At 63.7% G+C, this 25,136-nt stretch overlaps 1 protein-coding gene across 15 annotated transcripts in view; it reads left to right on the forward strand.

Moving 5' to 3' along the window:
- Positions 1-25,136, forward strand: part of KCNQ2 (potassium voltage-gated channel subfamily Q member 2) — a 54,128-nt gene that overhangs the window by 16,800 nt on the left and 12,192 nt on the right. For 2 of the 15 annotated variants that reach the window (XM_081832415.1, XM_081832422.1), the window contains exons 3-15: positions 117-243; positions 599-774; positions 1,501-1,626; positions 4,476-4,586; positions 5,274-5,369; positions 8,833-8,927; positions 10,139-10,168; positions 13,407-13,475; positions 15,642-15,671; positions 19,543-19,596; positions 22,975-23,198; positions 23,799-23,907; positions 24,276-24,407. In XM_081832415.1, coding sequence (XP_081688541.1) covers positions 117-243; positions 599-774; positions 1,501-1,626; positions 4,476-4,586; positions 5,274-5,369; positions 8,833-8,927; positions 10,139-10,168; positions 13,407-13,475; positions 15,642-15,671; positions 19,543-19,596; positions 22,975-23,198; positions 23,799-23,907; positions 24,276-24,407 — 1,379 coding nt within the window. Of the gene's footprint in view, positions 1-116; positions 244-598; positions 775-1,500; positions 1,627-4,475; positions 4,587-5,273; positions 5,370-8,832; positions 8,928-10,138; positions 10,169-13,406; positions 13,476-15,641; positions 15,672-19,393; positions 19,484-19,542; positions 19,597-22,974; positions 23,199-23,798; positions 23,908-24,275; positions 24,408-25,136 lie in introns of all 15 variants that reach the window. The other 13 variants (XM_081832418.1, XM_081832423.1, XM_081832419.1 and 10 more) reach the window with 9 other exon arrangements.

Raw genomic sequence — 25,136 nt, forward strand, 5'->3', positions numbered from 1 at the left:
GACCCCCCCCCACTGACACCGGCCCCCCCGGACGGGCCACCCCCCCTCCTCCCAGCAGCGGCTCGGTCCCTGCCCTGCCCCGGCCGGCACGTGGCTCAGTGCGGCCTCTCCTGCAGGAAATCGTGACCATCGTGGTGTTCGGCGTGGAGTACTTCGTGCGGATCTGGGCGGCGGGCTGCTGCTGTCGGTACCGCGGCTGGCGGGGGCGGCTCAAGTTTGCCCGGAAGCCCTTCTGTGTGATAGGTGAGGCCGGAGTGGGTGCAGGCCGGCTGCCAGCCCCCGAGAAGCCGAGTGTGCATGCTGGCCCGGAGGCAGGCCGAGACTGCGGACTGGCTGCTTCCAGAAGTTTCTCCCACCTGCCCTCTTGGCGTCCGCGCCTGTGGTGAACACCGCCTGAGCGGCGGGAGGAGGGGAGGGGGGCGGGACAGCTGCTGCCCAGGGCAGGGCTGGGCGGGGTGGACAGTAGTGCTGTCCCCTTGCTGGCCCTTTGCATGTGCCTCCCGTCCGTCTGTCCATCATCCTGGGGGCCCCGTCGCCTGCAGCCAGAAATGGAGGTGCAGGGGGCCAGCCCTGCCTCGAGCCCCGCCGTCTCCCGCAGACATCATGGTGCTCATTGCCTCCATCGCCGTGCTGGCCGCTGGCTCCCAGGGCAACGTCTTCGCCACGTCGGCGCTCCGGAGCCTGCGGTTCCTGCAGATCCTGCGCATGATCCGCATGGACCGGCGTGGTGGCACCTGGAAGCTGCTGGGCTCCGTGGTCTATGCCCACAGCAAGGTGAGCGGTGCCGTGTGGGTCCCAGGCCCTGCTGGATGGGGTCCAGGTCAGGGCACACAGGAGCCAGCCCACCCCCGCTTTCCCGGCGTCTTCCCGTGAGCTGCGCGTCCCGCTCGGCTCTGTCTGGAGCAGCCGCTCCGCAGCGTGCTCTGCGGTCGGTGGGTGCGCGGGGTCGGTACCTCCAGACACCGGCCCCTGGAGGCTGGGCTCGAGGTGGCCGCGTGAGGGGCCTGCAGCCCTGCACCCCAACAGGAGCTCGGCGATCCTCGGTGTCTGAGCCCTGAGCTGGGGGCTTGGTTGGTGGACAGGGTGGGTGTCGGTCCCCAAAGTGCTGAGATGCTGGCCCCCCAGCCCCTCCAGGAGCCTCCTCCACGCTCAGGGAGATTGTCCCAAGTGCAGCCTGAATGCTTGTTGATTGCTGGGGGAGCGCTCCAAGCCTGGGGGATGGGGTGTGCTGGGCTTCCGCGTGGGGGGCGCCCAGGTCCAGGGACCACCCAGCGCTGGGACTAGAAAACCAGGCGCCCGCCCCCCGCCCTGTGCCCAGGGCCACGCAGCCCAGCAGGTGCTGGCCTGGGTGGCTGGGGGCTCTGTGGGGACACAGCCCTGCAGACGCCGAGCCCATAGCACGCCTGCCCAGGGTGGTGGGCCCTCCGCGCTGCCAGGGATGGGTTGGGCAGGACGCTGCCTGCTGGGGCCGGGCGGCTGTGACGTGAGCCTTTCTTCTAGGAGCTGGTGACTGCCTGGTACATCGGTTTCCTGTGCCTCATCCTGGCCTCCTTTCTGGTGTATTTGGCTGAGAAGGGGGAGAATGATCACTTTGACACTTATGCTGACGCCCTCTGGTGGGGCCTGGTGAGTCTTGGCCGCTGGGGTCATCGTCCTTCCCTGGGGGTCCTGTCCTGCCCACCGTCTGCACCGCCCCCCCCCAATATGTGCCCTCTGCCCCCCGGGCATGGACCCCAGGAGGGCTCTCTCCGGCTGGAGGTGTCTCTCTGGGGCCACCTGTTGGCCAGTCGTAAGCAGGATGCCCAGGCTGGCAGCGGTGGGGGTGCATGGCGGGCGTGCAGGTGGACAGAGGCCCAGCTCCCAGGGAGCCTGTGCCTGGCTCTGGCTGGTCATCGACCTTCCTTCCTTATTGGCCATCTGTGTGTGAGACCTCTGTGCTGGAGGGGAGGAGGGGGCGGGAGGGACAGGACAGTTTGAAAAAGGGACACCGGAGCCCCTGGCTCTCCTGGGCTCCACCTTCCAGGCTGCCCCACCCAGGGGAGGTCTGGAGCCTTTGGACCCACAGCCCCTGCTCACGGCCGCCCAACTCCCAGGCTCCTGGACGGCCCCTCTCCTGTCACCCGCCTCTTCCTGGGCCACCCTGAGTGGGGACGGCCCCGTGTCTGTGGAGTGTGCCTTGTGGGGACCAGGCTGAGCCCTGCGGGCTTCACCCCCAGTAGTTGGACGGAGCTTGGCCCAGCTTCTCCTGGCCCGTGCCCACAGATGTCCCCAGGCAGGGCGCTGGAGGGTCCCTCCTTTGTGGGGCTCTTCCTGAGGGAGCTGAGCACTTGGCCTGGGGGTGCATGGAGGGTCCTACGGGGCCACTGCCTCCTGGGACTCTAGACCCCCTTCCACAGAAGCTGGCTGTGTGGCCTTCGGCAGATACTTCACATCTAACGGGGAGAAGGAATGTGTAGCTTTTCCCCGCATTTAAGTGAGAATGCAATTTATTTGTAATTATTGTATTGATTGCCGGGAGGCCTGGAATCTGTCCTCTGATCCAGCTGTGCGGGAAGCAGCGGGGGCGGGCCCTGGGCCAGTGGCTGGTGACGCGGCCTGTCCCGCCCCCGGCCTTATGCATGGACCAGTCCTCCCATCTTGGAGAACTGAATCGAAACTCTTTTTTGAGTGTTTGACCGAAGTAGTGCTTTGCATAGATGTAAACAGGACGAATAAACAGTGGGCAGGTAACAGTGAACGTGCAGCCCCTTCCTGCCTGTGGGGAGGCTTTTGTTGGGGGTTTACCTCCATATTCCCAAATTACATGCTCATGCTGCTGTTCCCCGATGGAAGCGTTAGACCTTAATTATCCACTTGGTGCTGTGATAGAGTGAGGTTCGGCTCCTCCGCTGTCCTCGTCATTCTAGAAAGACGTCCTGCCTGAGCCCCCTTCCCTCTGCTCTGCAGGCCTGCACAGCTATGGGGGGCCCTGGCCGGTGTTGGGGGGTCCCCGCCCTGGGTCCCTCCCAAGCCCACCCCAGTCTGCCCTCACTTTGGAGGAGCAGGCCGATGGCTCTGAGACCCGAGTGTCTGTGGAAGTCCCACTTCCCTGCACCCCAGCTGCCGGGGGCCACGGAGGGTGCGTGGCTGTTCCCTGCGGGCACTTCGGGGACCCACTCCCATGCGCTTCTGGAACGGGGACCTCAGGGAGGCGTCCCCCTGTGCACGTGCTTTTGCCACCTGGACCCCTGAGCCAGTCCGTCCCCCTCCAGTCTGTCCCTCACTCCTGCCCTGGAGTGGAGGAGGGGCTCGCTGGGGCTGGGGTCTCTCACCCAGACTCCCGTCCTGCGAACTCTGGGTTTCTTCCTGCCTCCTGGCCCTGAGCCCCGTCCTCCAGGTCCTACTCTTGCCCTTGGGGCTCCTTTCCACAACCTCAGCTGTTACCCAGCAGAGTTTTTGGAGGGAGTGGTGATTTGAAGTGTCTTTTGTCTTTTTTAAAAATACTCTTATACTGAAAACCTTGGTAATCGCACTTGGTGAAGTTCTGACCGGGGGATTTTGTGGTGAGGAGTGGATCCCCTTCTGGCCCATGCCCACTCCCGGCTGCCCTTCCTCATTACTGTTGCCTTTCCAGAACCTTCTGCGCAGGCCCGAATGGGGACGGTGCCCTGTTTCTCACTGTGTGCACACAGGCCCAGAAGTCCCTGCCGTGATTTATCCAGTGTTGTTTCCCAGACTCCACGGTGGGGGTTAGGTGGGCTCTGTGCACTGGAGTGTGGGGGGCGGCCCCCAGGGGTGCTGGCAGATGCCCGCCCCCATTGGCAGGTCTGGTGGGAGCCACCTGGGGCTCGCCCCGTGGGCAGCAGGCCCTCCTGTGTGCCTGAGGGCCCTGTGCATGGGCATTGGCCTCCCCGCTGTGCACCAAGGAGGCCCGTCCTGCTCCCCGCATTGCGCTGGGGCAGCTGACGCTCCAGCCGCACCTGGGGGAGGGCCCTTCCCGCACTTCTGGCCTCCGCTTCTAAGTCACCCTCCTAAGGCCCCCATCCTGTCTCCGTCGTCTGTCCCCCGGCCTGTGGTTCCTGCTCAGCCCCATCCCTGCCCAGCTGCTGGTTCTTTCTGGGCTTCCTGGCTGCTGCCCGACCTTGAGCCCAGAGCGGCCGCCTGCCCCCTCCGTGGGAGGCTCTGACGGGTGTGGAGTGGGAAGAGAGGCTCCCGGTGACCCCACACCCCGCCCTGGAATGTGGGGCAAGAGGAGGGATCCGGAGAGTTTGGGGATGGTTGTTGCAGGGATGAAGGACGGGGATGTGGGCCCTGGCCTCACTGGGCCTCGTGTTGGTGGCGTGGGAGGGCTGGCCTCTGTGCCTGTCCAGCCTGTCCTGAGGGCAGCTCTTTGTGGAAGACCCCTGGGCGCTAGGAAGAGCGTCCAGGTCAGGGTCATGGCCTCCACGGTGGTCGCTGCCAGGCCTGGCTGAGTGACCGGCCTTGCTGTCCCACAGATCACCCTGACGACCATTGGTTACGGGGACAAGTACCCCCAGACCTGGAACGGGAGGCTCCTGGCTGCAACGTTCACCCTCATTGGCGTCTCCTTCTTTGCTCTTCCCGCGGTAAGTCCTGCTGCCCCTTCCTGCCCTTGGTGGGGGCCACGTGCAGCCCCAGGCACCTGCCCACCTGGGTCCATGGGACAGGAGCACTGCTCCCAGCAGGGTCCCCAGCACCCCAGGAGCTTGAGGCGGCAGGTCTGGTGCAAAGAGGCGCCCTTTCAGGGCTGCCCTGGCTGGGGGCTGGTGGCTTCCGTGACGCACCGTGGGAGCACTCTGACCGTCCTCAAGCTGTGGCATCTGTCGGTCACTCTTGGGCCTCCCAGCCCTATGGGACTGGCCAGTAGGGTCCTTGTGGCCAAGAGCAGTGCTTTGCGGTGACACGGATCCCTCGTCAGGTCTCTAGGGGACCCTCACAGAAGGGGCAGGGCAGAGGGGTGGCTGGTGGGGGGACACTGCTCTCCCACGTGGCTGCTCACCAAGAACCTGGGCCTGCACCTGCTTCAGTGCGGACAGTCAAGAAGGAGGATGATCTCTGGGTCCGGGCATGTTCCGGGTGGGCGCTGCCATGCTCCTGCAAGCCAGAGGTTTCCTTTACCCTGAATCCAAGTGTTCTCCCCCAGCTAGATCCCCACGTGATTAGGGACTGAGGAGGTGGGGAGGCAGAGCCCACGAGGCCCCCAGCATGTACAGGCCAGGGTGGGAGTGGGGGCTGTGGCCCCCGGCACATGGTCTGACTCTGATGACTTGCAGGGCATTTTGGGGTCTGGCTTTGCTCTGAAAGTTCAAGAGCAACATCGGCAGAAGCACTTTGAGAAGAGACGGAACCCCGCGGCGGGCCTGATCCAGGTGAGTCCAGGTGGGCCCCCCGGGACCAGGGGAGTTCCCGGCGGGCTCCTTCCCCGTCTGGGAGCGGAGCCCCGGTGTCTCCCCTGTGTGGACGGGCCACAGCCCTTTGCAGGAGCACGGTGGGCGGGGACGTCAGGGCAGTGTGTTGGGAACCAGCACAGAGGCCTGAGGCCTGCAGCTGTGACAGCGCGGGCCGTGGCCGTTGTCCCGTGTGGGCCGGTGTGCTGGCTCAGCCATGCTCCGTGGAGACCCCACTCAGGGAGCCACGCAGCCCATCCCACTGCTTGGGGCTCAGAGGCCCCTCGGGGTCCAGCTGTACTTCCTGAGCTGGGGCGCCCGAGCAGCAGGCTGCCCGAGGGCCCCTCTCCAGAGCTGGGGAGCCGGTGGACACAGCCCCGCCCTCCCGCGTCTTTCCTTTTTAAAGATGGGGTCGTCCTCGGGGGCATCCTACTTCTCAGTTCTCAGGAACTGAATCAAAATCTTACATCAGCCAGGGGCGTGCGCCTGAGAGCTGCCGCCCAGCTGGGAGCGTGTGGGTCTAAATGCCCCTGCCGGCCCCCTCCCCCAGCCTTGCCCCTCCCCCCGCCCCAGCCCTGCCCCCCGCCATCTGCCCCCCGCCCTGGGGCACTCCTGGCGTGGCTGCTGGTGTCCGGGGAGGCAGAAGTGCACCTCGTTCTGGAAGTGTGGTGGTTTGCTTTGACCTCTGACAGCCCCCAGAGGGTCAGCTCAGGGCTTTACCTGGAAACTGTCTCAGGGCTGGAGTGGCCGCCGGGCATGCAGACGGTAAAAGGTCACCGGTGGACAAATATCAAAGGAGTAGCGGCATGTTTTTGAAAAACTCATCTCTTGTTTCTTTATGTGATTTAAAGGATGAATGCACGAGGCAGCATTCACAGAGCCCCATTTCTGGCTCCCGGCGAATCGGCCGTGATTGCTAGCGGTCACAGCACGGAGTGGGGGGCGGATGGGGGCGGGGAGCAGAGCTTGTGAGCTGTTGCGGAGAGGCGGGCGCGCATTCAGACTAGACTCCTGTGGGTGTGAGACGCCAGTCGTCATCCACAGGTGACATGCAGAAAACAGCTTTTAAAACTTCAGGAAAGGGCAAGGGAAAACCTGACCCCCCAGGAAGGCAGTGGGGGGGGCGCTCAGAAGCACACGCAGCAGGAGGCCTGTCCGTAACCACGTTACACGGACATGGATTGAACTCTCCCAATCGAAAGGCAGAGGGGGAAGAACAGATTTAAAATCTACCCGGCCGTATGCTGTCTGTGGGAGACTCACCCCAGGCCCCAGGACAGTGACAGGCTGAAAGTACAAGAAAGGAGAGAGATGTTCCCCGGGAACCGTGGCCTCCGAGGGCCACGGTCTAGACTGCGTCCGACCCTGTGACGGGAGACAAAGAGGGTCAGGACACGTTGACAGAAGAGTCGGTCCACAAGGAACAGTGACAACCACGTACACACTAACGCAGGACCCCAAAGTATATGCAGCAAAAACTGACAGAATTATGGGGTGAAACAGACGTTTGTACGATAAGAGCTGGAGACGTGGACGCCCCACTCGCATCCTGGATGGAAGAGCTCAGGAAGCAGAAGACCCGGTCCAGGAGCCAGCCGCACCTGTAGACATCCCCGGGACAGCCCAGCGCGTCTTGCCCGGAGCACAGGGAACATTCCCCAGGATGGGCCATATTTGGGGCCACAAAACAAGTCTCAAACCACGGTGTTGCAAACCTCCAACGGGAAAGAATAGTCTCTTCCACAAATGGTGTTGGGATGACCAAATATCCAATTTTAAAAGAATAACGTTAGACTCTTAAACAGAATTAACTCAAAATGGGTCAAAAACCTAAATATAAGAGCCAAACTCTAAGGTTCTTAGAAGAAAACAGGTGTAAATTTCCATGGCGTTGGTTTCGCAGATAGGAAACCTAAAGCATAAGCAAAAGAGAAAAAAATAAATACATGGGACTTTATCAAAATTAAAACGTTTTTGGGGCACCTGGGTGGCTCAGATGGTTAAGCGTCTGCCTTCAGCTCAGGTCATGATCCTGGGGTCCTGGGATCCAGACCCACATTTCTCCCTCTCCCTCTGCCTGCCGCTCCCCCTGCTTGTAGTCTCTCTAATAAAAAATAAAAAATATTTAAAAAATAAAATACAAAACTTTTGTGCTTCACGGGACACTGTGAAGAAAGTGAAAAGCTAACCCACGGAATGGGAGAAAATATTTGCACGTCATATTTCTGGTAAGAATCTAGTATCCAGAACACATAAGGGACTCCCACAACTCAGGAGCAAAAAGACCAATTTAGAAATGAATTTGAGCAGACATTTCTCCAAAGGAGACCTAGGGATGGCTAATAAGCACGTGAGATAAATGCTCCCCATCATTTGTCATCAGGGAAATGCAAGTCAGAACCATAACGAGGTGTCCTCACACCCCCTGGGGCGACTGAAGTGAGAAATGTAGGAAAGAACTGGAGGGGATGCGGAGAAGTTGGAGCCCCGGTGCCTGGTCGCGGGGCGCGCGCCTGGTCGCGGGGTGCAAGCGGCGCAGAGAACGGTGGGGTGGTCCCTCGGGGGTCTGCGTTACCTGAGGACCCGGCAGCCCCCGCCCCCCGTACAGACCCCAAAGAACTGAAAACCGATGTTCAACCAAAACCTTTTCCACGATGTTTGCAGCGGCGCTATTTCCGGTGGGGGAAGGCGGAAAGCAGCCGCGCGTCTTGTGCGTGAACAAAATACGGTGTTTGGTACAATTGAATATTATTCGATCATGAAAAAGAGCCAAGGGGTCTTGCAGAGGTCTTGATACCGGTCACCACAGGCCGGGTGTTGTGTGGTCGCGCGGAGCGGGGACGTCCAGCGCAGAGGGCGGGGCGCAGGTGGGCGCAGGTGGGCGCCGCGGGCTGGCGGGGGCGGGGCTCCCGCAACCAGCTGTGAGGGCGGCTGCGCAGCAGCGGAAGCACACCTGTGCGCCGGAAGCACACCTGTGCGCCGAGTTGCCCGCTGAGGACGGTCCGGGAGCCCAGCAGCCGGCGCTGCGCTCAGGCTCCCTCCCTCACTGAGCACCCCGCCACTGCCCGGGGGGAGGAGCCAGGCGCCCTGGGGAGCTGGGGGGGAGCTGGGGAGGAGCTGGGGAGGAGCGAGGCGCCTGGGGAGCTGGGGAGGAGCTGGGGAGGAGCGCTGCGCCTGTCCCTGGCTCTGCCCCCTGGCCTCGGTTCCGGGGGTCACCCGTGTATATACCCAGTGTGACCTACCCCTGAGGGTTGGGGGAGCAGGCGGGACCGCCAGGACAGGTCACAACCACCAGTGGCAGGGAAGGCAGGTCAGGCTGGCTGCAGTGGCGTGTGTCCGGCCTACAAAGGGTGAACTGAGGCTGGCGGGGGGGCTGGGCCTGGGGGCATGTGCAGGGGCGGGGAGCGCAGGGAGGCGTCTGACCCTCGCCGCTTCCCCTCTGCAGTCGGCCTGGAGGTTCTACGCCACCAATCTGTCCCGCACGGACCTGCACTCCACGTGGCAGTATTACGAGCGCACTGTGACCATGCCCATGTACAGGTACCCGCCGCGGCCGCCTGCGTGCGCTGCCTCGCCGGGGTTTCATTTTCTGTTTGTTCCGAAACCCCATTTTTTGTTACTCATGATTCCCATCGATTTTTCTTTTTTTTTTAAACAACGTATGTACTTTTCAAGGAGTTCTGTGTGTGATTTATTTCGCAGTATTAATTTTGTTCTTTGTTTTATAGCTCGTGCCTCTTATTTCTCACCTCCATCCACCCCTTTGCTTAGCTTCCTTGCTGTCGGTCGCATTGTTTGTGAGCATTGCGAAGACAGGTCCTCCTCCCCAGAGCTCCTGGAGGTAAATGCCGGCTGCATCTGGCCGTGGCCCACAGTGTGGAGCCCCGCCCCGCAGGGCCGGCCCCAGAGTGTTGGAAGTGGAAGGGTAACCTTGACCCTGTCCTTCGGCAAGGACAGTGTGGGGGAAGGGCCATGTCGAGGCTCCAGGGCCAGGAGACCCCTGCCCGGGGCTGCAGGCCCCCCCACCCCCGCACAGAGCACACAGACAACACACAGGTGCCCTGCGGTGGGAGGAGAGGGCCGGAAGCCCTCGATGGGGGCCGCTGGTGGGGGCCGAGCCAGTGGCCCCGGAGGCCGCGGGGTCGCCAGCAGGCAGCTTCCCACCTTTTCTTGAGGGCGGGTGGCAGCCCAGAGCGAGCGTGTGGCCACCCCCAGGGTATGTCTGTGCCAGGCTCTGGCTTAGAACAAGGTCTGAGGTGAGAGGGGCTGGGGACCCTTGGGGTGAACACCACCCTGCTGGCCTGCCCTCGCCTGGGGGGTGAAGCTGAGCCCTGGGGCTTCCCAGCCCAAGGAAGTCCCTTACCTGCCCTAGAGGTTTCCACCCTAGGCTGGGCAGCTGGCGTGGGGCGAGGTTCTAGGCTGGGCCAGCATCCCCCCTGAGGATCCCCAAGTCCGTGGTGGCCAGGCAGGGGATGCGGCCCCACCCCTCCTTCAGCACCCATCCCACCGGGCACTTTCTGGAACACTCCACTTAGGGGCACACACCTTCCCTGGGAATGCTGAAGGCTCTTGCTTTCCCAGCCCCGTGCCCCAGCCCTCGGGCCTGAGCAGGGCGGACCCTCTTGCTAATTTTCTTTGTTCTGTTGTTTCCCCCACTTTCCTTGACCATTTGGTTCATTTTCTTTTTCTTATCCCGTTCTTTTAAAATTTCCGTTCTTTTCCCTTTGTGTGTGTGTGAAAACACTTGAAAGCTCGCAAACTCAAACCTACGGGGCCTCCAGGTAGGAGATGCATGGGACGGACAGCGTGTATGGTGTGATTGTTCTCTGTCTGGGGCTGGTACAGGGCTGCCCCGGAGCCCCCCCCCGGACCGCCCCCCCGGACCGCCCCCCCGGTCTGCAGAGCAGGGCTGCTGGCCAGCACCCCTGCACCCGTGCCCAGCCTGTGTTCCCCACGTCGGGCACAGGCACCGCCCCGCTCTCCCCACGGCCCCTGCCTGGAGCCCGGCTCCCTCTCTGACCGTCCCCGCCCCCGTCAGCTGCTTTCTGAGGCTGGATCCGTCTGTCCTACTTTGTCTTCTGTTCCTTGTCCTGCTTCCTGCCTTGTCTCAGTCCCCGCGTCCCTCCCCTGCACCTCTTCCCCTGCCCGCAGGGCACAGAGCTGGTGGAGATGGGCCTTCCTCCATCCCAGCTGGGGGAGGGCATCCCGTTCCCAGCAGGCAGCTGGCCTCTGGTGCTGTTTGGGTTTTCCCTCTCTGGACCTGGGAGCACCGAGGGCCTGTGGTCCTTGTGTGCTGTCCGGGATCACTGTGTCTGCACGGGGCAGGGGAGGGGGGCGTGGAGCTCTCACTCCTGCTGCAGGGAGGAAAGGGGGTCACTTGCCCAGAGTGGGGGTGCTGAGCTGCAACAGGAAATCCTACCCCACGCACAGAGCAGCTCCTCTGTAGGCCCTTCCCTGAGGGAGGGGTGCGGGCGGTGCTGGGTGAGGGCATCCACACACAGGCCTGCAGAGCGAGGGTCCACCCTCTCCCCGTGTACACCGAGCCGGGGTTTCCTGGGCAGAAGCTCTTGGCCTGTGGCGCCCTGCGTGGGAACTGTGTTAGACCGCTAACCCTCTGTTCTCGGAAAGGAGAAGGGTGCTGAGCCCCACGGGCATCTCCACCCCAGCATCTGCCTTTTACTGGCTGCATACCCCAGAGGCCTCGCTCAGAGGAGAAGGCGGGCGGGGGGCAGCGTCCTCCCCTGTGAGCTGGCCCTGGGCTCCTGGGGCTCCAGGCTGCCCGGCAGTTGGGGGGTACCCTGCTCGAGGCTCCTCCTACCCTCCCTTGGTCCATCTTCTTCAGCCAGTCCCAGGCCCTCCCCACCTCGGCCTGGGTGACTGGACTCTGAGCTGGTCCCCTCGGAGCCGGCTGACCCCTGACCAGCCGCTGCTCTGTCCTGTGGGATGCCCCCGACACGTCCCCTACTCCCGTCGGCACACTGCACTCTCGTCCTCCACGACCACCCCCGAAGGGGTGGGGGCCATGTGTGTGGCCCTCACGTGTGGTGCGTGCACGCCCCTGCTGTGGCCCTGCCCATCCGTGTTCCGTGCCTTGCTGCTGTGTGTCCAAGGCATGACATCCTATCTGCGTGTCCCTAATCTTGGACCTGTGTGTGTGTGGGGGGGCTGTCCAGGGTCTCTGCTGCAGGCCCATGGGTGGGTGGTTGAGGGGCAGTGGGGAGGCAAGTGTTGTCCCCTTGTCCAGCCCTGGGGCCTCTCCTGTGCACGTGGTGTGAGCCAACCTGACTGCCCACACCTCCTGCTTAGTCTTGGCCCCTAGGACTGGGCGGGCCCTGGAGGAGGAGGAGGGGCCGGGGGAGGGAAGAGCGAGCAGGAGGGAGAGGAGAGAGAGGTCTCCAGAGGGAGCTGAGCTGGACCAAACAGCAGGACCCACGGTGGGGGGCGGCACTGCCATCAGGAAGCTGGACGGGAAGGGGGGGGCACGGAGCAAAGCCAGAGACTAGGAGGCTGGCTGTCAGTGCCATGGCTTCCGGGGGGGCAGCGATCCTTCGACTCGGGGGCTCTGGGGAGCCACTGAGTGACCCGCGAAGGCAGGGTGGGCTCCGGCCAGGTCTGCGGGCGGAGGGAGAGGAGGAGGCGGAGACCTGCTAGCAGGTGAGGCCGAGCTGTGCAGGGAAGTAGTGCTGCCCCCTTGCACACCAAGTAGAGGCTCAGACACTGATGCTTGACCGGGGCCCACGGGCCTGGGCGGGTCAGGGGTGCCCAGGGTCAAGAAGGATAGAGGACAGGGTTGGGGGCTGAGGCTGGGTGGGGGTCTTTGAGCGTGGTTTTAAAGGAGTGCGTGGGATTCCAAAGCTGAGGGTTTGAGTGGGGGATGCCAGAGAGGAGTTGGGGTCACAGAATAGATGAGAGTGTCAGAGCGAGGTGAAGGGGTCGCAGCGGGGTGAGAGTGTCACCGAGTGGGATGGGGGATCACAGTGGGGTCGGGATGACAGGGTGAGGGTGTCAGAGCGTGATGGTGTCATCCGGGTGGGGGCTGCGTCGAGAAGGAGCAACCAGGGCCTGGGGTCGAGTAGGACAAGGGGCGTTTGCTCAACATGAGATGAGAAGTGTCTGAGGGCAGAAAGTAGTGAGATCCTGAGTCAGGCAGAGGCTGGGTGAGGGATAGAGCTTGCCCCAGATGTTGGGATGGACTGGAGTCCCCCGTGAGGCCCCGGTCCTGTGGCTGGAGGTGGGGGCTGCTGGGGGTCTCCCAGGAACCTCCCAGGGTTTATAGGTCCCCTGCCTTGGTGTCAAGGTGAGGACTCGATTACCCTCTCGGTTTCCATGAAAGTTCTGGCTGGAGCTGCCCAGGGGCCACCGTGGGTGGATGCCCAGCCTGCAGGCAGGGGGCTGGACATGAGCTTGTCCTCGGTGGGTGTGACCTGGTCTGGGAGGAGGGGGCATGGAGCAGAGCCGGGCCAGCTTGCCAAAGATCCAGGGGCTTTTCCTCCAGCTGCCCAGGCAGCTCATCACACCCAGAGTGGGCTTCTCTCTGCCCAGCAAAGCCCTTTTCTAGGACCCTGGCCCCTGCCCTGACTTTGGCAGAGGGCATAGCTTTGCAGAGAGGGGTACTCTTTGCAACTGTACTGCCCCTTGGGGGTGTTTGGGGTGTTCAGGGATTGGAGAGGGAGAAGGGAGGGTAGAAGGCCCCCCCACCTGTCTTCCGGTACCTTCTGGACCCAGTCCGTGCCCTCCATGACAGCCTGGGGGCATTCCTGCCCCTCTGCCGTGCATGCTGGTCATGCCCACTGCCAGGGCCACGGCCCCTATGAAAGATGCAGCCCAGAGGGTGCAGAGGGCCCCCAGGGCCACGGTTGCCGGGGAGCTCTCCCCTCCCTCTGCCTGAGACAGGCCACACCCATGCCCCCAGCATGACCACTGCAGGCACTGTGTGTGAAGTGGACGCTGGTGAGAGCCGGGGTGCGGGCCTCCCAGGCTCCGGCGGGCAGGAGCTCACTGTGTCTCTTCTCGCCGCAGACTGATCCCACCCCTGAACCAGCTGGAGCTGCTGCGGAACCTCAAGAGTAAATCTGGGCTCACCTTCAGGTCAGCAGAGGGGCTCCTGGGGGGTCCTCGGGAGGGGCAGGCAGCTACAGGATGCCCCGGGGTCTGGTGATCTTGGTGGTTTTCCATTTCTGCTGACTCGGTGGAGGCTCGCATCCCCAGAGGGTGGCTGGTTTGGGGGGTGGATACGGGGGTGGAGTGCCAGCCCCACATCTCCCCGGAGCATTGGGTGGACGCACCCACTATGGCGCTTGCTGGTTCTCTTGTAATCCCAAAATCTGTGACTCTGGAGCGTGGGGGGCACAGAGCCAGGTGTGCAGGGGAGGAGGGCTCACCTGACAGGAGGGTGGACAGAGGGACGGCCGCCTGGGCCCCCATGCCCAGGGCAGCCCCCAGCGGTTTGCCGCCTCTGAAGAGCTGTCCATGGGGTGGAGCCGCCGTGGGGGGTGAGTGGTGGCCCTGGCCTCTCCCCCTGAGATTTGTCCACGCCCTGGAACCTGCGAACAAAACCTTATTTGGAAAGTCTTTGCAGATGTTATTAAGTAAAGGATCTCCACACGAGATCATTCTGGATTAGCATGGGCCCTGAGTCCAATGATAAGTGTCTGTATAAGAGACAGCAAAGATGGCCACACGAAGGGAGGCAGAGATGGGGGCATGTGGCCACAAGCATGCTGAGGCCTGGGTCCCGGGGCCCCTGGGGGACTGGGTCGTTTGTCACCAAGTGGGGTTTCCCCTGGGCCTGACTTTGGGTACTGGTGACCTTTATTCCTCCCACTTCTCCCTGTTCAGATGGTGTGTCTGTCCTGTTGTGTTTTGGGGGCAGATCACTGGTTTTCTAGAGGCGACAGGTCCCCAGCTGGGGAGGACTTTTACCCCAGGAAGGATCACCCCCAGAGTCTCACTCACACCCAGTTCAGATGACCGGGATGCTGGGATTCTGGACTCTCTGAGTCGCTGAGCTTTTGTTGAGATTTGGACATAGGGCTGATGCTGTCATGGGTTGAGACTTTGGGGTGTTGGGGTGTAAGGGGCATAGAATGTAGTGAGTTGAATGGTGGCCCCCAAAAGATATATCCATGCGCTGGAACCATGAATGGGACCTAATTTGGGGAAAGGGAAGGTTTGCAGATGTAGTTAAGGATCTTGAGATGCGGTCACCCTGGATTAGGGCGGCCCTAGACCCGGTGACACCGTCCTGAAAAGACAGACACAAAAGAGAGGCCGTGTGACAAGGAAGCAGAGACCAGAGCGACTTGGCCACAAGCTCAGGGGCGCCCGGGACCCCAGGGGCTGGGAGAGGCAGGGGGACCCAACCCCCAGCCCTGGGGGCGGGGAGGGGGTTGCTGCTGAGCGACACCTGGATTTCTGACTTCTGGCCTCCGGACTGAGAGGGAAATTCCTGTTGTTTGGAGCCACCGGATCTGTGGTCCCAGGGACACACAGGGATGCGCGGCAAGCAGCCCTTGGCGGCTGAGGTCAGGGCGGCTGTGGGATGGGGCAGCACAGGGCTGGGGTTCCCACGGAAGCCTTTGCACACCGTGTCCCTGGACCGCATGGAAAGGGGAGCCCAGGAGGTTGGGGCCGGTCCTCAGGGACCCTAGCCCCAAGCAGGACGTCTGGGCACGCCCTCCTGCCGCCTCAGTTACAGGTGTTCGGCCAGTGGCCTCAATACACCAGGTGCTCTGCAAAGGTTTCGGGGGTGCCCCAAAGAGCCCACTCGGGCTCCCCTGCAGTCGTCCTGGGGATCCGCCGAGTGCAGTCCCAGCCTCCATCCTTCTATTCCTGCTCGTGATGAACGTTGCCAGTAGGCGTCATCAAGCCACGGGCAGGGTGGGCTGAGCGCGGTCCCAGGGCCGTGGCCATTCGCTCTTGGTGGGAGAACCACGCGGAGGAGAGTGATCCCGTGAAGCCCAGTGGAAAGAACCAGAGCAGCTGTCTGTCCCGAACACGGATTGTGGAAGCCGGACTCTGTTAGCATTTCCATCTGCACTCACTTCCTCCGTGAAACTTAGTTAATGTTGGTGATTCTCATTAAAACCTGGGGCCATAACCACTTCCAGAATTCCCTCTCTCCTGCAGGCCTGCCTCCTTGGGCCCTCCAGGGGCTCTTGGGGTGCGTGGGCCTCAGGTGGGCGCCAGGTGGGGCGGACCATGGTGGGTGCCTGGCGGGCCTGCTGCTAACTGCTTTGTCGCTTCTGTTTAAAGGAAGGAGCCTCAGCCGGAGCCCTCTCCAAGGTCAGTGCCTGCTTGCCCCCTGCTGCCCGGGCACGTTGCCATGAGCCGTGCTGGTCCCTCCGTGTCTGTGCGTGCCCACGTGTGAAACTGTGTGTCTGGACCCCGCCGGCCGCGCTGTGGGCCCTTAAATCACTTTGCCTGTGCTCAGCAAACTTGTCCCACTGCTCCAGGGTGGGGCAGCCGAAGGGCAGGTCCCTCTGCCCGCCCGCCCGCCCAGCCTGGGGCCCTAAGGCAGCAGATCTGTGAACACCCCCACTCCGGGTCAGGGCCAGACTCTCAAGCCCTGCGTCCCGCCTCTTTGGTGGAGATGGACCCCCCCAGTTCTGTGTCTGCCTGCCCAGCCTCTGCAGGTGGGTTAGCTGTCAGGCTAGTTAGAGACCGGGGCCGTATCTGCGGGCAGAGAAGGGCGGACAGCCATCTGCTGTTTCCCTGTATTCAAGGGAAAATCCCGGCTATTTCATGACTGTCAAGTCTGGTGGACCCCAGCCTGCGTGTGTGTCACTGTGCTGAGTCCTCTGAGCCCGGGGTCCCCTAGCACCCAGTCCCCCGACCCCGGGCCAGAGTCCGGCTGCCCTCTGTGAGTGCCCTTCTGGGCCATAGGCGACTCAGCTGTCCACTCAGTTTGTGGAGCTGGAGTTAGGCTGAGCCCTGCCCTCCTCCGTCCCCCGAGTGCCCCAAAGGGGACTGACAGCCTATGTCTGGAATCAAAAAGAGTGACCCTGGAGCCAGAGGAGCAACGGGGACGAACCCTTCACAGAGGCTCAGAAAGCTGCCAGGGGGCCAAGCTGCTTTACCCGGCATGGAGAGCTCTGTGCTCGTCATCAGGGAGGAGTGGGAAATGCGTGCCAGGCTCTGCCTGGCGTGTGGGGGACCAGGGGGCTGCCTCCAGTTCCTCAGGCCCCCGGGCGCTTCCGCGTGCCGCACCCTGAGCCCGGGGGAGGCGGGCCCGCGGCTCTGTCCCGTCCACCCGAGGCCCCCCGGCCTGATGCGGCTTCTCGTTGCCCTCCCCACGACCCTCGTCTCAGCCTCTCTCTCTCTCTCTCTCTCCTGCCCTCCCCCCAATTTGGACACTCTTGCCTGCCCCCCCAAGTGCCTTTAATCTTGTCACTGCCCTTCTTGGGCCCCTTTCACGTCCGTCTGTCTTTGGGGAGGAGGTGGCTGACCCTGAAAGCAGGACTCAAGGTGAGGACACACGGGAGCCCTCCCCCGGGCTCTCCGGTACGTTCCGTGGCTCCCCTCTCCCTGCTTTCCGCACACCACTCCTCTGTCTCCTCCCCGTGTGTCGTGTGTCCCTGCCTGCCCGTGACCCAGTGGCTTCCCCGAGGACCAGCCTGGCCCAGCCCTCCTCCTGGCGGACCCTGGGCTGAGGCCCTGGGATGCACACTTATCAGCTGGGTGCGGGAGGGCGGCATTTCTGTCCCGTCCCCCGGGGCAGCCGCAGACCCTCTCTCCGGCAGCCGGTGCATAGTAGGGATGCAGGAAATTGTTCTGCCACTGGGGCCCACGAGGGGGTGGGTCTGTCCCAGGGCTGCTGGGCAAGGGGACTCTGCTCTGGGAAGTGCTCATGGGGGTGTGCTCCCCCCGGCCCCCTGCCCCCGCCCCGTGGTGGGCGGGCGGTAGTGGCCAGGCCACTACCTGCCACCTGTACCCCAGGGTCCTGCTGGCGCTGACGGTCTGGGCAGGTGGATGGGGTGGGCACAGGGACCCTCACTCCGCCGCCGAGAGGCCCCCTCCCGGTCCGGGCTCACGGTGGGCATGCGCCCCGGCGGTGTGGGGGTCCTTTGGCTGGGCAGAACCCACTGCAGCTGTGCTCGCGTCAGGCCAAGGCCGTCTGGGTCAGGGTCAGGGTGTGGGGGGCCAGGCCTCGGGTCTCAGGCTGTGCTGCTCTGGGTGTGTCTCCGGCCTGCCCTCTGCCCCACCCCGGTTCTCACTGCCCCTCCCCCTGTGCCTGGAGGAGACCCCCGTTCTCCAGCTGCTTTGCCCCTGTGTCCGTGTGGGTCCCTCTGTTGAAGGCAGCAGTGTGCTGTGTCCGAGTGCCTGTCTGTTCAGTCTGGTCTTGGGGAGTGTCTGTGGGCGCCCTTCCACCCACGTGGTCCCCAGGCCCCCTGGGCTGGCCTGCCCGCCCCTCTCGGGGCCCTGCTGTCGGCTTCTGTGGGCAGGAAAAGCCCCTGAGCTGGGGGTCCTTGCCCCCTCGAGCCCGTGGGGCCGTGCTCAGGGAGGCTGTGGGTGCCAGCAGCCCAGCTCCCTCCAGCTCTGGTCTGGCTCTCTGGGTACACTGCCCCGTCCAGGGGCCACTGGCCACGTGGGACTGTGTCAGTTTTCGCTGAGTACAGTTAGCCGTGCCTCAGGCTCTGACACTCGGGGGGCGGGAATATTTCCCCAGGAGATTGGGCGTTGGGGGGCCCTGGGTCGTGCTTCTAGGCCCCGTGTCTGCGCTGGGAGAGACAGCAAGGCTGGTTGGGGGGTTGCTCAGAGCTGGAGCCCTTCTAAGGTGTTGGAGGCAGAGACCATCCCCCCGTCGTCCTCTTTCCCTGGACAGAGCCTCCAGGTGGTGTGGGGGGGGCTGTGTGCGGGCCTGCGGAGCCCTGGGAGGGGGAGCACGAGGGTCCCCGTCTTCAGCTGTGGTGGGACTGTGGCTGACGTGAGGGTGTGCCTTGGGAAAGAGCATTTGCCCCAAATTTGAGGGGCTTCTGTGAGCAGCCAGAGCTGCTGGGTGTTGGGGGGTCGGGTCCTGGGGATACTGAGTGACAGGGATGCTCACCCCCACGTGAGAGTGCTTGCTGATACAGCTGGACCCCAGGTCCCTCCCCGGGAGGACCCTGCAGGGAGGAAGCCCCCTGGAGGGGATGGTGGCTCGTGGGGGGGCGTGGCCCTCACAGCCCCCCGGGCCACACAGAGCTCTCTCAGAGGAGCCTGACCTGCTCACCCCGTGGGACTAGCAGAGCGTGTCCTTTCTGGTGGCTGCTGAGGTCCTGTTGGGGTGCTGGCAGGTGCCACAGCGTTTACCTGTGTGGGCGCTGGGCACGGAGGCCTGGAGCTGGTTTCCGCGGGGGGGGGGGCGGGGGGGCGTCGGTGCGTCTGGTTCCTCGGACCCACGGTGTGAGGGCGGCTATCTCGGCAACAGCTGTGGAGGTGGAGGGCGGGAGGGAGGCTCCAGGAAAACGAAAGGCTCTTGTGTGTTTAGTTTTGCTCAGAAATGTGCACGCGCTGGTGCAGAGACAGATCGCGGGCCTCCAGGGCAGGTTCTCGGGGAGTGTGGACCCCTGGTGGGGCTTTCCTAAGGAGCTGCCGGCAGGTGCGGCCCGCCGGCCCAGGGCTTCAGCACCGAGCCCCAGGGGAACCGACGTCCACAGTCCCCTTAGATCCACGCACCCCCAAGGCCGCTTTCCTGAGCTTCCCTCCAGGGTAAACTGAGGCCACTTCCGAGGGCAGCTGGTGGGGCCTGGCGGAGCCTTGGTGACTGGTTTGTGACACCAGACTGCACGTTTTTCCTCCCTAAAATGTGTGCTTTCCGGAATCCTGCCCACCTACAACCAGCCTTTTGCAAAGTCTTGCCCATGTATTATTTTTTTGTTGGCATGAATAGAGCAAAAAATAATACATCTTTAAAAAGACATGGCCCAAAACTCTGACTCTGGAAGGAAAAGGTATTTTTGGAGGAAAAAAAAACCCAGGATTTTTTTTTTTTTTCTCCAAAAATAGGGCACTGTTTTCTCTTCCAGGCCGGCGGGAGACTTTATGTGCGGCCCTCTCAGTGTCGTTGCTCAGATCCAAGTGCTGCTGGTGGACCCTGAGCCCAGAGCCGCCCTGCGGTGGGCCCGTGCGTCCGTCCGCCGTGTGCCAGGACTAACTGTGCTCTCCTCATTTCCAGTAAAGGCAGACCGTGCAGAGAGTCCCTGTGTGGATGCTGCCCTGGACACTCTAGGTATCGCGGGCGTGTCGCACGCGCCGACCGTTGCTGCACGGCTCCCCACCCCCCTCCCGCGCCAAGCACTCTGCTTACTAGAGGTTCTAGATGAGCGAGGGCGAGGCTGGCGCCCCCTCCCCGGCCCCCCGGGCCCCAATTCTGATTGGCAGCGCGACCCCCCCGTGATTCCAAACGGCCTCCGGCTGACCGTGGCGTGGCCGCGCCAACATGCTTTTCTCCCCAAGCCAAACGATGCCCTGCTCCAAGCAGGAGGGGGGCCGGCCAGGGGCTCGGAAGCCCAGAATGGGCGCTGGGGGCTTCTGGGGTCCTCGTCGCTCTCTGGGGAGCCCTTTCTGCGGGGCTCGCCAGTCTAGCACCTCTACTACGCACCTGAGGACGGCCCCCCGGCCCGGCGCCTCGCCCGCGGGAGGCAGCTCCGTCCTGTGTGTGCCGGGCTGCCCACGGTCCTGACACACCAGACACGCCACGGAGCCAGAGGCCCTCGGCTCCCCCTTCCCACTACAGGCCTGGTTTAGGGCGGACTGGAAACGGGACGGTAGAAGAGCCACCCCCACCCCAGCCCTCTGCACCGTGGGCTCCTTGTCCGCACCTCCACTTCTCTGTCCACGTCTGCTGTCGGGTGTGTGGAAGCGTCTGTCCTCTTGCTTGCTCTGGGCGCCCCCCCCCGTCTCCCTCCCGCCTGCCTCCCTCCCTGACCAATGCAGTGTGCAGCCCTGCCGCGTGTGGGCAGCTGTGTCCGCCTGTCCTGTGCATGCGGTCGGCGCCGGCCCCGGAAGCAATGGTGTCGAGCGGCGGGCGTGGGGAGGGGCTCTGCGGCAGGACCAGGGCCCCCGGGCGGCAGCATGCTTGTCCGTCTGCATCTGTGCATGCTCTGAGTCCTCTCCCGGAGAGGGGCTTGGAGGCCTGCCTCCCCCAACCTGTCCACGTTGCCTGTGTGCTCCCGGAGGTAGGCGCTTGGGGGAGACTTGCAGCCGCAGGAGCGGAGACTTGGGGCCCCAGCAAAAGCTGTCCTGCTTGTGCAGAGCTTGTGGGGCTGCAGGCTGGTCCCTTGGGTCAGGGGCTGTGGTCAGGCTGCTTGGGGACCAGAAGGGCCTGAGGTGCCCACGGCCAGGCCAGGAGGCCGGGCCAAGCTCAGCCTTGCTGTGTGTAAGTCCCACGAATGTCACTCCGTCCTTTGCACTTGCCCTGGGCATCCGTGGTCCAGTGTGGGCAGGGCCGTTCTCCCAGAGGACGCTGGGTCCCTCACCGCTGAGCCGGGCCCCGGCTGTGCAGACCCAGGTGTGGTCGATGGCAGGCGGGGCCTCCCACTTGCCCCGTCCCTGTACAGCCGGCCCCGGGTGTTTAGAGTTTCGCTGTAGGGTGGCAGGTGGGGGAGAGAAGGCTGGGGCTTGGCTTTCTCCCCCAGGCCCTCCTGAACTTGCTCCCCGGTCCCGTGTGAACGCCAAAGTGCAGATGGCAGGAAAGTGCCCCTTTCACACACATGCTGGTCTCGTCGAGGGCTCTTTCCCCTGCAGCAGGTGGCCAGAGCCCCATCCTTTGTGTTTGTTTGCTTCTGTCCTTGGCCTATGAGGTTAGGGCAGCCCTCCCCGGACACCTGTGGGAGCAGGAGCTGCGTGGGCACCTGGCCATGGGGCTGGTCTGGGTGGCCGGGGGCCGGGCGTCTGCAGGCTGAGCTGAGCTAGCTCAGGCATCCACACGGTGACCTCCTCCGGCACAGCGCCCCTGCCCGGTCTGGGCCTTCCAGGGGCTGGGACAGCAAGGCCTTCCTGTGGCTCCGTCCTCGAGGCAGCTGCGTGGGGTCCAGCGCCTGGGGGCTTGGGGGGGCCATGGCTTCCGTGGTCTCCCTGGACCAGGTGTTGGTCTCCATTGGGAAGGAGAAGGTCATCTGTGCCGAGGGCCCCGCGGCACACCTGGATTTGGGCGTCCCTCAGCTCCCATCTGCCCATTCTTGGCCTTGTGCTGTTACGGGCCTGGGGCCAGTGTCCCGAGCAAGCAGACGTCTGCCCCACTCCCGAGTGGGATCCTCACTTGAGGCCAACTTCCGGCTCTTGGGGGCTCCTTTCTTCCCTTTTTCCCTGTCCCACGAGACCTTCGATCTAGCAGAGGGACCATCTCCGCTGCCCGGGGGGAGGGACAGGGCGCTGGCTGGGACTGCAGTGTCCAGGCGGGATAGACCAGGCCCCTGGCCACTTCTTCTCCGTGGCCAGTCATGTCTGCGCCGTCCGAGGGACCTGTCTCGGCTGTGGGTCCTGGTTGGGGTCGATGGAGGTGGTGACCCAGGGGAGCCACACGGGGGTCTGGCGACGTCTGAGGGGTCAGCAGGTGATGGCGGCCTCCCAGTGACAGCAGAGACCCCGCTGGGCCTCCGGGCAGGCTTGTCGCACAGCCCGGGGCAGCACGAGGCCTGTCTCGGAGGCTGTTCCAGGAAGTTCTGTGGCTCCTGCCTGTGGCTGGGTGTGAGCAGGTGTGCAGGTCACAAGAGCCTTGCTCTGAGACAGTGGACACTGTCCGGGGGAGGAAGCGAGTGGCTGCTGGGTCCCCGGGCCTGAGCTGCACCCGGACCATCACGACCCACTCGTGCCTCCCGGTTGCTGCCCAGAGGGTTCCAGACCCATCTTCACAGCTTCCAAGAGACACGGGGCCGGGGGCGGGGGCCCGAGGACGCCTGCAGGGCCGTGGCCGGCAGGGCTGCCCCCTCCCAGTGGCCTCGGGCCAGCAAGGCCTATTCCAGCGAGGCGGCCGGCAGGGGAGGTGCGTCCACTCCGTCCCTCTGGCAGCATGGGCCTTCAGTCCCACACCCGGTCACATCCTGTGTGTGGGTGTGGAGGCTGTGCTGGCCCTGGGTGTGGTGGAACTGGACAGAGCCCACAGGGGGCCCTCACCCCCTCCGTGACGCTCCTGCTCTTGCTCCCGACCCAACCCTTCCTCCAGGGGGCTCCCGGGGCTCGGCAGAGGCCAGTGGTCAGCTGCAGACCTCACCCCTCCAGCCCCTGGGGCAGGCAGCAGGGGGAGGGGGCTGCCGCGGGGGCAGGTGTGCGGTGTGGTGGGACGGGCAGGGGGACCTGCAGGGCGTTTGGGGGCCCTCACGTCACCTTGGAGAGGGAGGCCTGACAGGACTGTGTGGAGAGGACGCTGACACCTTTCCGTAGCACCGAGAGTGATTTAAGTGTCCACTGACCACCTCCCCAGCCAGGCTGAGCCCCTGAGTGGCCCTCGGAGCGCCCACCCGCCTGCGCTCCTTGTCTCCCTGCCCCCACCCCCACGTGTAGGCGTCAGCTGTGAGCGGACGGTGGGGTGTGAGCGTTCTTTGCAGAGTGATTTCTCTTGCTGTCTTTCTGTGTGTGTCCACCCTCCTGTCGGTCCTCGTGGGAGCAGTCAGAAGGTCAGTTTGAAAGACCGTGTCTTCTCCAGCCCCCGAGGCGTGGCTGCCAAGGGGAAGGGGTCCCCGCAGGCCCAGACCGTCCGGCGGTCACCCAGTGCCGACCAGAGTCTGGAGGACAGTCCGAGCAAGGTGCCGAAGAGCTGGAGCTTCGGGGACCGCAGCCGGGCGCGGCAGGCCTTCCGGATTAAGGGTGCCGCGTCCCGACAGAACTCAGAAGGTGGGTCAGGCCGCTGCCCTCCCGCGGTCCAGCTGCCCCTCGGGCACCACCGGGAGCCCTGCAGCCCCCTTGAGCAGCGGCTCCCCCTTTTCCTTTTCTTTTTGAGGTGAAGTCACGTGACATAAAACCAGCCACTTTCAGGCGAACAACTCCGTGCAGTGAGCACATTCACAGTGTTGAGCAGAGACCCCCTGTCTCGTTCCAGAGCATTCCATGCCCCGGAGGAGACCCGTGCCTGTTAGTGGTCCTTCCCAGCCCCCGGCCACCACCAGTCTGTGCTGGATATTTCACACACGTGGAACCACACGCCGTGTGTGCCTGTTTCCAGATGATTCCACACTGGGTCGCCAATCAGGCTTCATGCCTGTTTATGGCGGGCTGATGTTCTGTTTCTCCTATGGCCGTAGCACACTGGGTCTGCCCTTCGTCCACTTTTCAGCCATCGCGTGGGCCTTTCCTCGCGGCCTCAGCGGGACAGAGGGCAGGTTTCCAGAGCGCCGGAAGGCTTCCCTGACGCTGTCCCCGACGAGCATGTGCTGTGGCCCCCTCGGTCCCCGGCCGTGTCTCCGCCCCTGACGGGCCATGTCTCCTTCCACCTAGAAGCAAGTCTCCCTGGGGAGGACATCGCGGAAGACAACAAGAGTTGTAACTGCGAGTTTGTGACCGAAGATCTGACCCCGGGCCTCAAAGTCAGCATCCGGGCCGTGTGGTGAGGCACTCAGTGTCCAGGGCAAGGGGCCTCCCCACAGAGTCCAGGAGGGTGCTGTCCGCTGTTCCTGGGGTGCGGGTCCTTTGGGGGCTGGTGATGGTGCCTGGGCCCCCTCCCGTCATGGCTGTCCTCTGCCCCTCCTGGGTGTGGAGCACCGATGCTCTGAGGGGGCGGCCAGGAGCCGCCCCCGCAGGGGTCCCGGGTGGACGAGGGTCTGTCTGCACCCCAGGCCCAGGAGTGGCCTGTGTATGTGGCAGGTGGGTGGCTGGGCCAGATTGCTGTGACGAGTCCTCCAGTGGATGCTCTGGGAGATGCTGGGGGGGCCCAGGGCAGGGGCCAGCCCAGGGCTCACAGTTGTGCTCCCCCAGCGTGATGCGATTCCTGGTGTCCAAGCGCAAGTTCAAAGAGAGCCTGCGGCCATACGACGTGATGGATGTGATTGAGCAATACTCGGCTGGCCACCTGGACATGCTGTCCCGCATCAAAAACCTGCAGTCCAGGCAAGAGCCCCCCCCGCCCCCCCGCCTGCCCAGCCCCAGGGCATGGAGGCGGGGTCCTTCTGGGCCAGTGTGGCCCCAGTGTGGTGGTGTCTCTCAGGGGCCAGCACAGGGGTGGGGTGCAGCGTGGGGGTCCACATGCTGCCCCCCCAGAGGGGGGATGGTGGACAAGGCTGTGGGGACACAGTGGTTGGCCCTGGCTGCTGCCACCTCTGGGCTGTTCCTCTCGGGCCCCACACCAGCCCTACGTGGGCGTCCTGCTGTGTCCTCATGTGGTCTGTTTGTTTGAATATTTCTGTTGTCTCTCCTTTCTCACCCCCCTGCCCCCGCTACAGTGGGCAAGCGTGTATGTGTGTGTGCGTTCACATGCATGCACGGGCACACGTGTACTGTGTGAATGCACACGTGTGTGCACGTGTTCGGGCATCTGTGGTTACACGCATGGGTGCATGTGTGTGCACACATGTGTGTGTGTGTGCCGGGTGCACACACGTGTTATGCATGTGTGTGGTGTGTGCATGTGCCTCTGTGTGCTGTGCCACGTATGCATGTGTGAGCCGTGCACACTTGTGTGCGTGTGTGTTGGGGATGGGTTGTTCTCAGGAGATGAGGCTGCGGGTTCGTGGCCCCCATCAGGAAGCAGTGACGCTACACGGGAGCAGAGAGGCTTGTCCACGTCCCTGCCTCACGGGGGGCTCCCTACTCCCCCAGCAGGAGGTGGGGCTGGGACGC

Source organism: Leptonychotes weddellii, chromosome 10, assembly GCF_054177405.1.
Source record: "Leptonychotes weddellii isolate Sample4059 chromosome 10, ASM5417740v2, whole genome shotgun sequence".
NCBI lineage: Eukaryota > Metazoa > Chordata > Mammalia > Carnivora > Phocidae > Leptonychotes > Leptonychotes weddellii.